The sequence below is a fragment of the Onychostruthus taczanowskii genome, unplaced genomic scaffold (assembly GCF_017590055.1).
Source record: "Onychostruthus taczanowskii isolate IOZ18803 unplaced genomic scaffold, ASM1759005v1 scaffold35, whole genome shotgun sequence".
NCBI lineage: Eukaryota > Metazoa > Chordata > Aves > Passeriformes > Passeridae > Onychostruthus > Onychostruthus taczanowskii.
The window spans coordinates 7,218,042-7,233,544 of NW_024500905.1; the positions used below are offsets into that span (position 1 = coordinate 7,218,042).

The 15,503-nt window shown below is 43.1% G+C and overlaps 1 protein-coding gene across 1 annotated transcript; it reads left to right on the forward strand.

Annotated features, from left to right (window-relative positions):
- The first annotated feature begins 6,302 nt into the window (after window positions 1-6,302).
- On the forward strand, window positions 6,303-14,860 carry AMIGO2 (adhesion molecule with Ig like domain 2). Its single transcript, XM_041411251.1, has 2 exons — window positions 6,303-6,441; window positions 13,115-14,860. Exon 2 carries the CDS (start codon window positions 13,188-13,190, stop codon window positions 14,754-14,756), a length of 1,569 nt encoding a protein of 522 aa, XP_041267185.1. The 5' UTR covers window positions 6,303-6,441; window positions 13,115-13,187; the 3' UTR covers window positions 14,757-14,860.
- The last annotated feature ends 643 nt before the right edge of the window (window positions 14,861-15,503 follow it).

Genomic DNA, 15,503 nt, shown 5'->3' on the forward strand with positions numbered 1-15,503 from the left:
ATCTTCAGTCTTATGAAATCCTTGAAAAAACAAAGGCATCAGGGAGGACTGCAAGTAACAGCAAATCTGCCAAACTGAGGAACCAATATTTTGAGTACTAAAGAGGTATTTAGATGTAAAAAGGGCCAGAAGTCAGGGCTATATCAACAAATAAAAGTAGTATAAAGATTTTACTCTGAAATATACACACTCCTAATGAGAAGCTCTACTTCACATTATCCATTCTTACTCCCTTTTCAACAGTACTTACCAGCTGATTGCAATTCTAGAATAGAATAGAGGATAGAATGAGAAAATATGGCACTGGTAGACAGGTAATGTCTTCAAACATCCCCCCCGAGATCTGCAGAGCTGTGAAAGTGAAAACAGGGAGTAACAAAATATGGGTGACATGAAGTCAGTTCTGAATGCCTAAGTACGGAGAGTGGGGAACCACTTATATAGGTATGGAGTGAGTACAACCTTCTCACATCCCCAAACTGGTCTAAAGACTCATTTTCTTACGTCCTTAGTATAATAAACAGCATTCATGCCATGTGGAAGTAAAAAAAAATTTAAAAAGAGCTTTTCATCAGGAAAAAAAAAAGGAAGAAAATAAAAGAAGAAAAGAGTCTGATTCCTTGGAGACTGAGCAGCCTGGTGAGTGGTGTCATGGTAGAACAGAAGAGTTATTCTCAGGGTCTCAGTTATTCTCAGCTTCCAACTGGCTGGAAAACAGAGCCAAAAGGAATCGCGGAATGACTAAGGTTGGAAAAGACCTCAAAAATCATGGAGTCCAACTTTTGACCCAACACCACCATGAAAACTAAACTATAGTACTGAGTGCCATCTCCAGTTTCTTGAACACTTCTTAAGGTTGGCAACTCCACTCCCTTCTTGGGTGATGTTTAACTACTCTTTCAGGAAAGAAATTATTCCTTATGTCCAACCTGAACCTCCCCTAGTGCAGCTTGAGGCCATCTCCTCTCATCTTGTCATTGGCTGCCTGGTAGAAGAGATGAGCCCTACCTGGCTACAAACTCCTTTCAGGTAGTTATAGAGAGTGACAAGGTCTCCCCCGAGCCTCCTTTTTTCCATGCTAAACAACCCCAGTTCCCTCAGCCACTCCTCATATAGTTTACTCTCTAGACCCCTCACCAGCCTCATTGCCCTTCTCTGGACTCACTCCAGCACCTCAATGTTATTCTTGAAGGGAGGGGCTCAAAACTGGACACAGGATTTGAGGTGTGGCCTCACCAATGCCAAGTTTAGAGGGGCAATCACTGCCCTGGTCCTTCTGGCCACACTATTTCTGTTGCAAGCCAGGATACCATTGGCCTTCTTGGCCACCTGGGCACACACTGGCTCATGTTCAGCCACTGTTACCAGCACCCCCAGGTGCTTTTTCACTGGGCCACTTTCTAGTCACTATGCCCCACGATGTAGCATTACAGGGGGTTGTTGTGACCCAAGTCAGGAACTTTCCTTCCAAACACTCCAGGAATTTCCTAGACTGCCTCCTCTCTACTGTGTTGAGTTTCTAGCAGATATCAGGCAGGTTAAAGTCTCCCAGAAGAACAAGGGCTGATGACTGTAAAGTGTCAGCCAGCTGCTTAGAAAAGAGTTCGTTCACCTCTTCATCCTAGTTGCATGGTCTATGACAGACTCCCACAAAGATGTCTGCCTTGGTAACCTTCCCCCTGATCCTTACCCACAGGAACTCAACCTTATCATCACCATTTTTTGTGGCTTCACCTTGGCTGGATGCCAGGTACCCACCATGCCACTGGATCACTCCCCCTTCCCAACTGAACAGGGTGACAAAATAAGATTGAAAATAACTCATAGGCTGATACAAGGCAATTTACTAGAACAAAAGCGAAAGTTTGCATGTACATCAACAAAGAGAAAAAAACAGTAACTTTATTCTCTACTTCTCACCCACAAGCGATGTCAGGCCACTGCCCAGGAAGCAGGGTTGCAGCACATATAGCAATTGCTCAGGAAAGAAAACACTGCAAATAATGAAAGTCCCCCCCTTCCTCCTCCTTTTATTAGCTTTTACACATGAGCTGACACCATATGGTATGGAATATCCCTTCAGTTGAGTCAGCTGGCCTAATTGTGTCCCCTCCCAGGATCCTGCCCACCCCCAGCCTACTCATGGAGCAGGGAGATCCTGAGAGACACGGCTGATGCTGTGCCAGTGCTCCTCAGCTGTAGCCAAAAGCACTGGTGTGTTATTAACCCCTTTCTAGCTACCAAAGCAAAGAGCAGCACTGTGAGGGCTGCTGGGGTTAAAATTAACTCCATCTCAGCCAGACCAAATAAACTATCCAAAGAGGGACTGCAACAGTGGTGACAGAGGTGACAGTTTTCTCTTATCATCTGAGAAGAGCCTTAAAACACTTGTCTCCCACAGCCATCCCTGCCAGACCTGCTTTTTGTTCTCTCCATCCCCTGAGGCATTGCAGATTCCCAGAGTCACACAGACAGGGCAGAGGACATGTTCTGCTTCAGGGCATGCCAAAAGTGTTAGAGCCTTGACAAGACCAAGCATGTGTGCTTGTGTCCCACAGTGAAGTCCAGACAGGATCCATGGCCCACGTGTTTGCTGCTAAAGGATTGGCCCAAAAGTTGCTGTCCAACTGTTTGGTGTGGATTTTACTGAAAATATTTGTGCCAGCTGAGGGAAGAGGTCTCCCTTCAGGTACTCACAAGTCTGTGTTTAAGTCCTTGTGCAACTTGCATCCCTGTCTTCTTCTGGGGACTCAGAGTTCATGCAGAGGGACTGGTGGCCATCTCTTTCAGCTCACTGAAGTACCCTAACCCACAGAAACTAACCCTAACCTGTTGGTGACTCCTCTCCGTGTGTTGAGACACGAGGCTTGACTCCATTTCAGAAGGCTGATTTATTATGTTAAATATTATATTGAAATGATAAATTAAGACTATACTAAAAGAACAGAGAGATCAGAAGGCTACAACAAGAACAGAACAGAATAGAATAGAATAACAAAATCCTGTGACTGCTCACAGCCTTGGCACAGGTGGCTGTGATTGGTCATCAATGGAAAACAATCCACATGGACCAATCACAGATGCACCTGTTGCATTCCACAGCAGCAGATAGTAATTGTTTACATTTCTCTCCTGAGGCTCCTCAGCTTCTCAGGAGAGGAAAAATCCCAGCACAGGATTTTTCATAATATCATGGCTACACTAACCCTCTTACACTGAAAGAGACTTAATTCAGGATGGAGAGAGGGGAATCACAAAAAAAGGAATATGGCTCTCTGACCCTTATTACTGTGTGACATCCAATGGCTATAATGTATGTAACCAGAACTTAAACTGGACATCTTTATTCCTGCATGAGCACTGCCGCAGAGAAATCATGCCCTTGCCAGAAGCATAGTGTAAGAGGAGAGGAGGATATTCCTTGCTTTCAGTACCCCCCTCCTAGTTAATCTCTAGCCCAGTAGTTACATTGCTTGTTGATGAAGGTATTGTAAACTCCCTGTAGCCAAATGGCTTTTGAAAAAGTTTTTTAATGATCAATTTTATTATATAACTGTAATAAATTTGCTGTTTTAATAAAGAAACTTAATATTGAAAATACTAGAGGCATTTCTGTATTTGTGGGGGCTTTCAAGATCACATGGTAAATATTGTTATTAAAAGACCTTATCAAGCCAAATCAGTCTGTCTGGCACTGCACATGATGTGAAAGCAAGCACTGAAAAGCTTCCACTCTAACAGACAGTTCAGTGCAGGGGCAGGGAAACACAGGCAGGATCCTGATGGAATGGAAGGAGCAGACAGCTGTCAGCAATTCTCTGCAATAAGAATCTTTATTGGTGATGCCAGAAACCTTACATTTGTATAGATTACCAAAAGAAAAGTTTCACACCCTAATTAATGTACTGTCAGCTTCACACAGCTTGTGCCCATGTTTGATCAACAAAGATTTCAGAGAGGTACTGTTTTCACAACAGTGCTATTTGGTAGAGCAAAGATAAATACCAATTGTTCTCATCCAAATTAGATTTTGAAAAGCAATCTTCCTTATCATTTAGTATGTAACAAGTGACAGAAGCACCTTTATGTTGTGAAATAGCGCAAAGAATTAGATTGCATCATGCCATGTTCAAATTTGTCAGCGTTCAGTGGGAATGAAGAATTGCTGGGCTCACAACCAGTTCTTTCCAGACTTACAAGAATCCTGTGGTTCTGAACTCCTTTCAAACTGCTCAATACATCCCTTGATCATGATTTCTCTGCAACGTCTGCTTATTGGCAGATGACCTCTCTCTGTAAGCTGAGCAACTCATGAAAGGATGATCACAACTCCCATCAGTTTTTTGAGCATCTGGGCCCTGAAGATCTCCAATATAAAAAGCAGATCCCAGTGAGCATTAATGAGAAAAAATAAAACTGGAAATCAAAATTCTAATTGCCTTAAGTATTGGACTTCACTTTGATCTGGATCCTGCCTTCCCCAGAGCAATTATTACTATGTCCAGATAGCATGGCTGGAATCTAAATAACTTAGCTACAAGCAGAAGCACGTACCAGTCCTCCGCACTTACTGAGGTATGAACAAGGCACAATAAAAATCCTTAGTATTTTAAAACTAGTTTACCTCAGTCAAAGTGTGCACAAACCTCACAAATGGACAGCCACTCCATATGGTAACATAGAAGGAATTTTCATTCCATAAGTCTTTAGGAAGAATTCAGGCTCAATATTTTCAGTTTTGAAAGCAGAGGAAGGAAGACTACAAAAGTGATTACCCTCTTCCTCAGACTGTATTAGTAATGTGATCAACTTAAAATTCACCCAGTATTTTGTAATATCAAGGTCATCAGGAAAGTTTAATGGTTTAGTATAAATGAAGACAACATGCTTCTTTAAACAAATGAATATTCCTGAGGAGAGTCTGAAACAAATCAGTGTTCAATCGATAACCTCAAGATTAAAATTACTTCAGTGCTATACAGCCTAACTGCATAGAAATTCAGCACAAAATAAGAACAATGATATGATAAGGTAGTGCTCCAAAAGTCTTTTAAATCAACAGCAGTATCACCTATATCTCACCAGGCTTTGAGCTATATTGAATCAGTTATTTAACATATACCTTGTATTGTACTAAAGAATTTTAGTTTGCCTGTAGGGTGAATTCTAGGACAAGGAGCCTTTTAGCCTTATATGTAGCTACAAACCCTCATATTAAAAACCACTTTGCTATGTGCCCTTAAAAGAAAAGTGTGATTGGCAGCAGCTTTAATATGGAAGCCCATTTGCTGGGAACTGTTCTATAAAGTGCATGTCTGGATGACAATAAATCCACCATGTCTGTTATTTGCTAAAGTAGCCCGTGTTCAGTTTCAGTCTCTAAATATAGGGTACTACTCTAAATTATGATGGAGATATCGTGAGAAACTTGGCTGGGGGAGGTTAAAATCGGTGTGAAATAGAAGTAAATGTGTTCTTTTACTTTCAGCTGCAGCTTTGCCTCTTCATGATCTGGTAACACTTCTCAATTTGATTTGCAGCAGTTCTCCCCCAGATTCCATGGTCAGGAGAATCCCTCTACATGGCAATTAATTTTAGATAACGCCTTTTATCATTTGATCGACTCCTCTGCTCTGATCGAAGCTTAGTTTACTGCGCAGCTTCCGTGGGGTTTGACCATTTAATTAACGGGAGGACGATTTCTAACAGCTAACACAATGTCTTTTACATTTACCCGCGCCCTAGGAACACCGCGCGGTTCCATCCCCGCACACGGGGAGTTTCGACGCCTTTGTAACGAGGAGCCGTGTCTTCGCCTGCGCCCTCCCGCAAAAGGGGCTGCCTCGGGCCCTCTGCCCCCCGGCGCGGGAGCCTAGGAGCTGCAGGCGGGCTGGGCTGGGTGCAGCGCAGGGACAGAGCCCACCCGGGCGGCGAAGCCCGGCCGCCGGGCGGCGGGGCTGCGGTGGGTGAGGAGCGGGGCGGAGCGCGGCAGCCCCGGGCGGCGAGGGGCGGAGCGGGGGCAGCCGCTGCGCTCCTCCCCCGGGGCTCCGACGGCTCCGTCCCGCTGCCGCGGACGCGCCCGGGAGGGCGTCGGGGCGAGCGGAGTGCAGTCGGGTCGGGTGCTGCGCGGCTGGGGAGAGCGGGAGGGCGTAGGCAGGAGGGGATAAAAACCGCTGTGTCGCCTCTGTGACTGGGAGTCTCCCGCCTTCCCTGCTCACCCGCCGCCGGTGCCGAGCTCCGGGCCTCAGCTCCATTCCCGGGGGCAGCGGGCCAGCACTGCCTGCGTCCGCGGGGGAGCGCAGCGGAGCCGCTGCCGCGCTGCCGGCGTCCCGCAACTTCCCCCGGAGCCCAGCGGAGCGCAGCATGCGGGGCAGGGGCTGGAGGCGGCGGCGGGGCCGGCATCGCGCCCCCCGGACATGAAGCGGCCATCGGAAGCTCCAGGTAACGCTGCCCGGCGGGGTGGCGGAGCAGACATCCCCCCGGGAGCCGGGGTGTGACGGGGGCCAGCGTCCGGAGGGGCAGGATTCGGGGCTGAGAGGGGCCGCCGGCGGCGAGCGCAGCCCGGCAGCGGGCGGGGGAGACACGGTCCCTGCCTCCGCACGGAACGGCGGCGGTGGCCGCGCCTGCCCGGGGAAGTCGGTCAGAGACCCCTCGGAATGGTTGTGGGTGCCCCCGATCCGATGCCGGTTTAGCCTGTTCGGTCGCTGGACTCTCCGAAACTTTGCCCTCCGCCGACTCCCGGTAGGAATCTGGGGCTGCAGCGGACAGTCCCCGCCGTGAGACTGGCAGGAGACACCCTCCACCCCCGCCCCCCCCCCTCACCCGCTCAAAAATCGTATGCAAGGGGGTTTCTGTGAAGTTTAGCCCTCAGATAAATTTTTGGAGGCGGTGAGGATCCTTCGCTGGGCAACTAAACTTTCCTAAGATCTGACATTGCTTGGAGACTGGTTAGTGATACTGTAATAGGCGCTGCCACTTATCATTGCATTTTTTCTTAATTATTTGCTGATCTCCTTAGCAACTGAAGTAATTTGCAAAGGTTGAAGCTTGGTTGCAGCTTGATTTACAAAGTAACATGGCAAAAGGGATGAATTTGTTTTTTCACTGATGCATATTTCCCTTGTGCTCTCTCAGAGGGATAAGAGGTGCAGAGATGTTGACTTCTCATAGCTGGTACTGCTGTAAAGAGACTCTTGATTAGTCCAGCTGAGGCTCTGTTATATGACAACCAGTTGTTCTTCTGTGTCTCAGTTTTCTTTAAGACAATCGAGTTATCATGTTTGAAGAAAAAAATATCTCTTCAAGGAAATTCAGTCTTTAGTGAGGGATTAGTGGGAGATGATCATTTTATTTGGCTAAGGTTACTAGGACAAATTAATCTCTAATTCAGCACGATTGAGGTCTGGCCAGATGCTGGCTGGAGAGAGCACTCCATTTGCCTTGCTGATCTCAGGATCAGCTTGCTGCAAATATGATGTAAAGCCGTTTTTTTCATCACTGTTAGGTCCTGCACCAAGCACAGTGTAGCCCAGTTCAGGGATTTAGTCCAGTGTATCAAGATGCCTCCCAGATGTAGCTCACCAACAGTTTTTGCTGTTCAATCCGTCATGTCACTAAATCTCATGGATTACGATGTTTGGGTAATCTGTGTCTGTTGAGTCAGACATGCTGAGTGCAGCTGTCAGGAAGATTTGATGCAGGGTGCCTTTTCCACTTTATCAGAGTAGGATAAAGGCAGAGTAGAGCCTGGAGACTGAGGTGAGGTGGCTGAATATTTCCTGTGACAGTATCTCACATACGTAAGGAATGCGAGTTTATGCAGACCTTCCTTAAAAATGTAACTTTTTAAAGTACTAATTGCACAGGATGCCATTAGTCTATATGTAATTAATGGCTGTGTCATCTACTTGAACAGGATTCATAAAGTTGGAGTCTAAAAGCATGAAAAATTGTACTTGTATAATGTTGTTGTTATAATTTATTAAAACCCCATTCTAAAAATCACTTTTGCTTCTGAGTTCATGAGGAACCTTTGTCAAATGTCATGCCAGAAAAAAAAATAGAGCTGTGAGAAAATGAACACCTGAGCCATCATTTTTTTTTCATTTATTGCTATGTTTGACTAGTACAGCCCTAATTCATCTATTCATCTGATATGTAGACTGGTATAGGGGGAGAGCACCTTTGTGGACATCAGAAGTCAATGAGAGGTGCAGAGATGTATTAATGTCTTGTGGGCTGCTGAGACTGGGGCAAGACTCAAGAGAAGACAGTCACAGATGTGGTGCAAGAGAAGGAGGCAGGGGATGTAGGAATGGTGTGAGCCTTCTGGTGGATGAACAGAGGTCTTTAATGTTTTCGAGCCTCTCTCTAGAGGCTCTCTCTAGAGGCTCAACACTATTACTGCAGTAGTGCAGCAGGGTTATGTGCAAATACGTGCATTTTCACTGTGCTGGAAGTACCAGCCAGATGTGGGATTATTTGCATCACCAGTGTATAGGAAAATGCTTTACAGTAAGGATAACATCTACCAATCCCATTTTTTTAACAGTGAAAACACTAATAGTAGTGTTTGCAAAATACCATTCAGGTGCATTGTGATCTCCAGTCCAATTCACTGCTTAAATTAAGAGATGTGCTACATAAGGATTTTCAGCAAGGTCTCAAATGACCTGGGAGAGGTAGTTTGGTGTACAGATTCCATTGGAGAAACAGCAATAAGCCTGAAGGTACTTACAGAGGATAAGAAAACTGCTGTAGATATTAGTAAGAGAGAGAGCCCAGAAAAGGGAGAAAGGAGTGTTTAGGGCATTAGTTGATCTTCAAGTGATAACTGATGGCGAGACTGTATGTTGCCCAGCAGTCCCCTTTTCCATAAGCGGGTCTAAGTGCTCATTACTTTTAAAAACAAAACAACAAATAACCCCCTCAGAAATAAACAAAAAACAGGAACAAACACATTAAAAAGTTCAAACCAAGAATCAAATCCTTAGCTTCTCTCGAATGTGATTGGTTGTAGTCAGTTTTGCTGTTCCTGGCCACAGAGGATTTTCTCTATGATAGCAGAATATGTCCCGCCTTTCTTCTTGAACAGTTAAGAGGCATGTGCACCATTACTGTTCAGATGAATAATCTCAGGGAGTATTGTGGTTTTGGCACTGAACTTAAAATATTGCACTTTACCATCACAAAGAAGTTATTTCTTTGAACAGAATTCAAGAGCAAAACTCCCAACCATGCCCTTCACTTTACTATAAATCAGAAAAGGTATTTACCCAGCCCATTCAGAAATATTGGTGAAGTGCTTGGCCAAAGTCTGTTGGCACACATTAGCTGATAGTATTCAATAGCAATATCTCTCTTGAGAAAATGTGCAATATTGAAATTTGTAAAATAAGACTTCTCTAAGACCTGAAGTAGTGTTACTGGGATGAAACAAAATGCCAGGTTTTTTAATATAGGGCTTATTTTGGGCTTTGTTCTTCTTGCCACTTAACACATTACAACCCAGAAACATTTATGCAGACATTTTGAGTAAGTTCAAATGATCACATACCCTGTAAATATTTGTGTTGAACGTGCTTGGCTTTGCAGAACGTCCTGGGTAATTTGTGCAGTCGATATACAGAACACATGTTGAAGACCAGGTTGCAGCTCTACAGTCCTAATCTCCAAAAGAGCAAAGAACCTTTTGGGAATGTGTGTGTTGGGCATGGAAAGGAAGGCTTCTGCTCATCAGAGTACTCTCTCTAAATATTCTTTAGTGTTCTGTGCTATGTTTAGGATGTCTATAATTTGGATTTGCCCACACAGACAAGACAAGTTATCTGAAACAGTTTTCATTTTGCAACTCCAGTGAGTTTGAAAATGGACAATCCAATTTTTAGCCCTTGCAAACTGTTTTTGCTCCTTAGAACAAAAAGGTATTATGCTGATATACACCAGTGACTGGTCTGTGTCTTCCCATGGGATTTGATTGCAGACTAGCTTGGAGTTTCTGGTGAGATAATTATAGGCATGGACAGAAGCAAACATGCAAGCTTATCTAGTGTATTAAATTTGGTAACCCTTACAAACCTGAACATTGATCTGGTACATCCCATTCAGAGTATCTCCAGGATCACAGTAATTTTCAAGATGGGAGATGATTTTTTTAAGTGCCATTCACTTGTTGCAAGTGTAGTTACATTAAAAATTAGGCTGTGTAGCTTGCAGAATCAGGCTTCACACGTTAGTGGGGAAGGCAACCTTTGCAGCAACTCTTCATCTCCTGTTTTGTGGATGCTTTATAATCCAGTCCTCAGGTGTGTGCTTTCATGGTAATGTAGTTTTCAGATGCCTTGCTTCATACAGTAGACTAACTAAATGAGCGACTACTAAATAAGTTTTTCATCTGCCAGGATTTTTTCATTGTGCCTTATGTCTGTATACCATCCAAATTCACACCGTGGTACGTAATGATTTTTGATGGCAGTTTCTCTAATGCTTCATAGGTCTCACCCTCTAGAAGAACTTGATCTATTAATTGTTGCTATAGACTACTTAACTAGCAAAAATAACTAAGCAAGGAGCTTAGGACTGGTTAAAAAATACTCCTCTGGATTTCTAACTTTCCATTGAAAACCCCATGCAGTTAGAGGCTTCAGGAGACTTTAAAAGCCTAGAAGAATTTATGAATATTAAACTTGAATTCAAACCAATCAATTTATTTTTACAATATTTCTATATTTAAAATCATGTTAGTGTATCCCTTGTATAAACAAGGAATCCCTGTGCAATGAGAAGTGCCACATAGAGTCACAGCATTTTGTCTCTCAGCTCAGCACTTCCTCAGATCAGACCTTCCCAAATTTAACATGCAGAGGTTTCTTATTTTATAAGTGCCAAGCTTGTGGCTGTAATATGTTCATTATTTTGTAATAGTCACCAGTTCACATAGTTTGCTTGATCTTACAGGAATTTTGTGGCAAAGGCTAGGACAACTACAGTTCTCAGGGATAAGGATTTCTCAAGCTCTTGATGTAATCACGATCCATTCTTTTCCCTGTTCTTCCTCAGAACCTGTGCACAGTGTCAGGAAAGGTTTGGGGAAAATATAACAATCCTGTAACCAAGGACTGTATATAAAATCTAAAATGGAAAGAAAAATGTAATTCTTACACTTTACTTTTGAGCATTTGACTTGGCAGTCTTCAATTCTCTTAATGTTTTTTTCCTTTTTTTTTTGAATGCAAACAAAGCCAATGTATATATAAGTTCTTGTGAAAAAATATGTCCCATTCTCCCATGCTGCCTTCATATTTCTTCTTTTAATGAGTCATTAGAAAGTTCAGCTCTTTAGTTTCATAGCACATCTTCTGCCACTTGACTTAAGAGTAGATTTGTCAACAGAAGACAGCAGCCTGACAGATTGGCAGAGGGTTACAGAAGAGGGGAGTAAAGAACTGAGGAGGAGTGAATTATTTTGCTTTTTGCATACATTAATTAATTGCATCGGTAGTCTTAGGTTCTTAAGTAGCAGATGTAAATTCTCTGGAGAGGTGTGCTATAAGGCTTACCTCCTGAAACTCTTGTTTATCTTCTGCTTAGACCTCTTCTTTCCCTTTACACCCTTCTCATCTGCTTTTCCAGTCTCATATGCCTGAACTGACTTCTGCATCCTCAGACTGCCTCCTCCTCAGTTTCTTTAGTAACAGTGATGCTCCATTAGCATCCACCACCCCTGGTTTTGCTTTTCCTTCCCTATGTGTCTCTTACCCTTCTCTCTCTCCCCTTCTTTCACTATCCCTCTGCCTTGCTGCCTTTCACCATGTAGGTCTTGATTTTAATTTTTTTACCCTCAAGGCTCATCTTTTCTTCGTCCATCTTGCATCATCAGAGAATACAATTTCTTCTTTTATTCTCCTGCTTTCCATCTGAGGCTGCTTCTTTCTCCTCATCCCACTGTCCACAGGCTCCTGGCCATAGCCACAATCAGCAGCACAGAGCAGGCATTGCAGGGTTTGCCCTGCTCAGATACTGCTCCAACCTGTGGGTGAGACTGGAGAAATGAGTTTGAGGACAATAATGTGGGGGCTGAATAGCACATCTGAACTCTAAAGGGTTGATGATAATCAATGCAGATGAACTCACCTGTGAATTTACTGAAAAACTCTAAACAGGTACTAGGGAGAGCAAGAATCAACAAAAATGTTTATTGCTCTGCTATATGTGTACAGAAGATGGTAAAAAGCTTATCCCTTAGCACAGAATCTCTACTGTGCCAAATCTTACATCCCTGTTTCAAACAATACTGACTCTAAAATATTCTCAGAAAAGAGTATGGTTGGGGTTTTTTCTATCTACATATGAGCAAATATTTTTTTCTTTACTATGTTTTGAGAAAGCTGTCTCATCCTTATTGAATGGTCCCAAAACTTGTGCCTGAGGTAAGCACTTTGTAGATTTCTTCCTCATTACTTATATTGGCCAAGGTAGAAAAAGCAGAATACAAAATATTGTTATTGAACAACTTGAATAACTTTCAAAATAGTCTGTTGCTACCTGAACCATAGGTTACTTTTAAATTAAAAGAAAAAAAAATAGGAAAGAAATTCATATGACATTTAAAGCTAGAAAGGCTGAGAAAATTCTTTTCTTGAAAATGTGACATTTTCTGATTATAAAGAAAAGCGTGTTGTAACTGCTTCCCACTTGACAAGAAAAAAAAAAATTTAGGATGAAGCTTTTTCTTTCTTCTGCTGGGAATTCTATCTGTGTTGGTTTGGAAACAGGTAGGGGATGCCATTGCCAAGTCATGCTCCACAGAGGAACATTTCCAATTTTTTTTTTAAATGAACTGTCAGAAATTGCATTACTTTGTCAAAGACTGAAGAATAGTTGCATTCTTTTTGAAGACAAAAAATACTGTATCTAAAGTATATTTACACATGAATGCAGAATTTCGTGTTTACATAAAACAATGATAAGTTTACATCACCATAGAACCATAGAACATTAATTGTATGAAACCCTAAGGATTAACTCCCTGTATTTTTCAAAAGGCATAAGAAATCATGCAGAGTATGAATGGTAAATGTTAACGTGCTCTACCTCTGTATCCCTTTTTTGACAGCAAGGAGTGCAAAGCTAACTGCACAAGTGAACTGTGGCAAGGAGCACTGGGAGACAGCTAAAAGACAGTGACAATGTCTTTAAACTGGCAGACACTTCCTACTCGACCTACTGGAGTTTTCAAAGTGAACTGCAAAGGACTCGCATGCCTCTTGGTCTTCACCGTGAGTGTTTGTGGCAGTGCCCCGGGGATGTGTCCAGCAGCCTGCATCTGTGCCAGTGATATTGTAAGCTGCACTAATAAGAACCTCACTCGAGTGCCAGGAAATCTTTATAAATGTATGAAAAGGCTGGATCTGAGTTACAACAGAATTGGGATTTTGGAGCCTGAATGGGTCCCAGTGCTGTCTGAGAAACTGAACACTTTAATAGTCAATCATAATAGCATTAGCAGCATTAGCACTGGAAGCTTTTCCACAATTCCGAATCTGAAGTATCTAGACTTGTCATCCAACAGCCTGAAAACACTGGGCAGCCCTGTGTTCCAGGAGCTAAAGGAGCTGGAGGTTCTCCTGCTGTACAACAATCAAATAGCACAGATCGAGTCTCTAGCCTTTGGAGGATTGTACAAATTACAGAAACTGTACCTAAGCTACAACTTGGTCTCGCATTTCCCACTGGACTTATATGTTGGAAAACATAAACTGACAGACCTTGTGTTGCTGGACATTTCCTTTAATCACATCCAGACCATGCCTGTTCAGCGCCTGAGTTCAGTGCCAGCCAAACAGCTTAGTGGAATTTATCTTCATGGCAACCCATTCTATTGTGACTGTGTCCTGTACTCCATGCTAGTCTTCTGGTATCAAAGGCATTTCAGCTCAGTGGTGGACTTCAAAAATGAGTACAGCTGTTTGTTGCAGTCAGACCCAAGAGGTCATAATGAACTGCCTTTCCTGCACGACAACATTATGAATTGCTCTGAAAGTACTGTCAACAGCTCTTTCCAAGCCTTTGGGTTTATTCATGATGCCCAGGTTGGTGACAGGCTGATTGTACACTGTGACAGCAGAATCAGCGATACGGGCACACAGTTTGTTTGGGTTAGTCCAGACAATAGATTGCTGGAGCCAGACAGGGACACCGATAACTTCAAGGTGTTTCCTAATGGCAGCCTGGAGATAACAGATGCCCAGCTAGAGAACTCAGGGCTGTATTCCTGCATTGCAATAAATAAGAAAAGACTATTAAATGAAACCATAGAGGTCAGAATAAATGTCAGCAATTTCACAGTGAACAGGTCCCATGCTCATGAAGCATTTAATACAGCTTTTACCACCCTTGCTGCCTGTGTGGCCAGTATTATTTTAGTGTTGCTGTATCTCTATCTGACCCCCTGCCCATGTCAATGTAAGGCAAAAAAGAAGAAGAGGAAGCTGAACCAAAGCAGTGCCCACCCATCCATACTGAATTCCACACTGCCGCAAGAGCTGCCAGCCGACGAGAAGAAGGCTAGCACTGGAAAACGGGTGGTTTTCCTGGAACCTGTGCACGAACCCAAACAGAATCAGAATGGGAAAGTAAAACTGTTCCCCAATGACAGTGTCATTACAGAGAGTATCTTAAAAACTACTCGAACAAAATCCGACTCTGACTCTGTCAACTCTGTGTTCTCAGATACACCTTTCATGCCGCCAGCTTGAAAGTTTGTTGCCTGTGTTTGTATCGTGCAGTTCCATTTCTGAATACCTCCTTTGCCTGTAGCAAACCATCAGGACAAACAAATAAAAAGAGATAAAATGTTTTAAAAAAAGGTGTATTTTGTCAGTCCTTGAACTGCGCCTCCTCTCTGTACGGGCCATGCAACGGTGATAGCTCGTTCGGGAAAAGCAAACAGCTTGGCATTATTGTGAATGTTTTTAATGCAAGCTGAGCCTCGGTTTTTCTCTCTGGTCCACACACAGCAATTTCTTGTGCATGTTTAGAGACACTCTCAGTGCACACAGCTGACTCTGCAGAGGCAGGGGCTGACATCTATGCAACACCCAGTCATGCTGATAACTCAGCTCTTCTGAAGTGTGCACAGAAGCAGCTTATGGCTAAGGAGAAAAATGTCCAGACTTCCTGCAATTCCTTTCAAAAACTTATAAAATCTTTATGTAAAGTCACTACAGGAAAAAATTCGTTTTTCTTGAACTGCTTGATACAAAAGGATTCAATTTGCCACCAGAACACCTAGCAGCACTGGGTAAATGTTTGTGGCTTTCAACTGCTAACATATTTGCAAATAATTGCTTGAAAACATTAAATGAGGGGCATTGTAATAATTTTATTCAAAACATAATCATGAGATTACTTGTGAAATGTGTTTGTTTATAAATGTTTAATATAATGAAAACAGGTAAAAGTTAATATGCTACCTTTGCAGTTGCCTCAGTCAAAAAATGAAA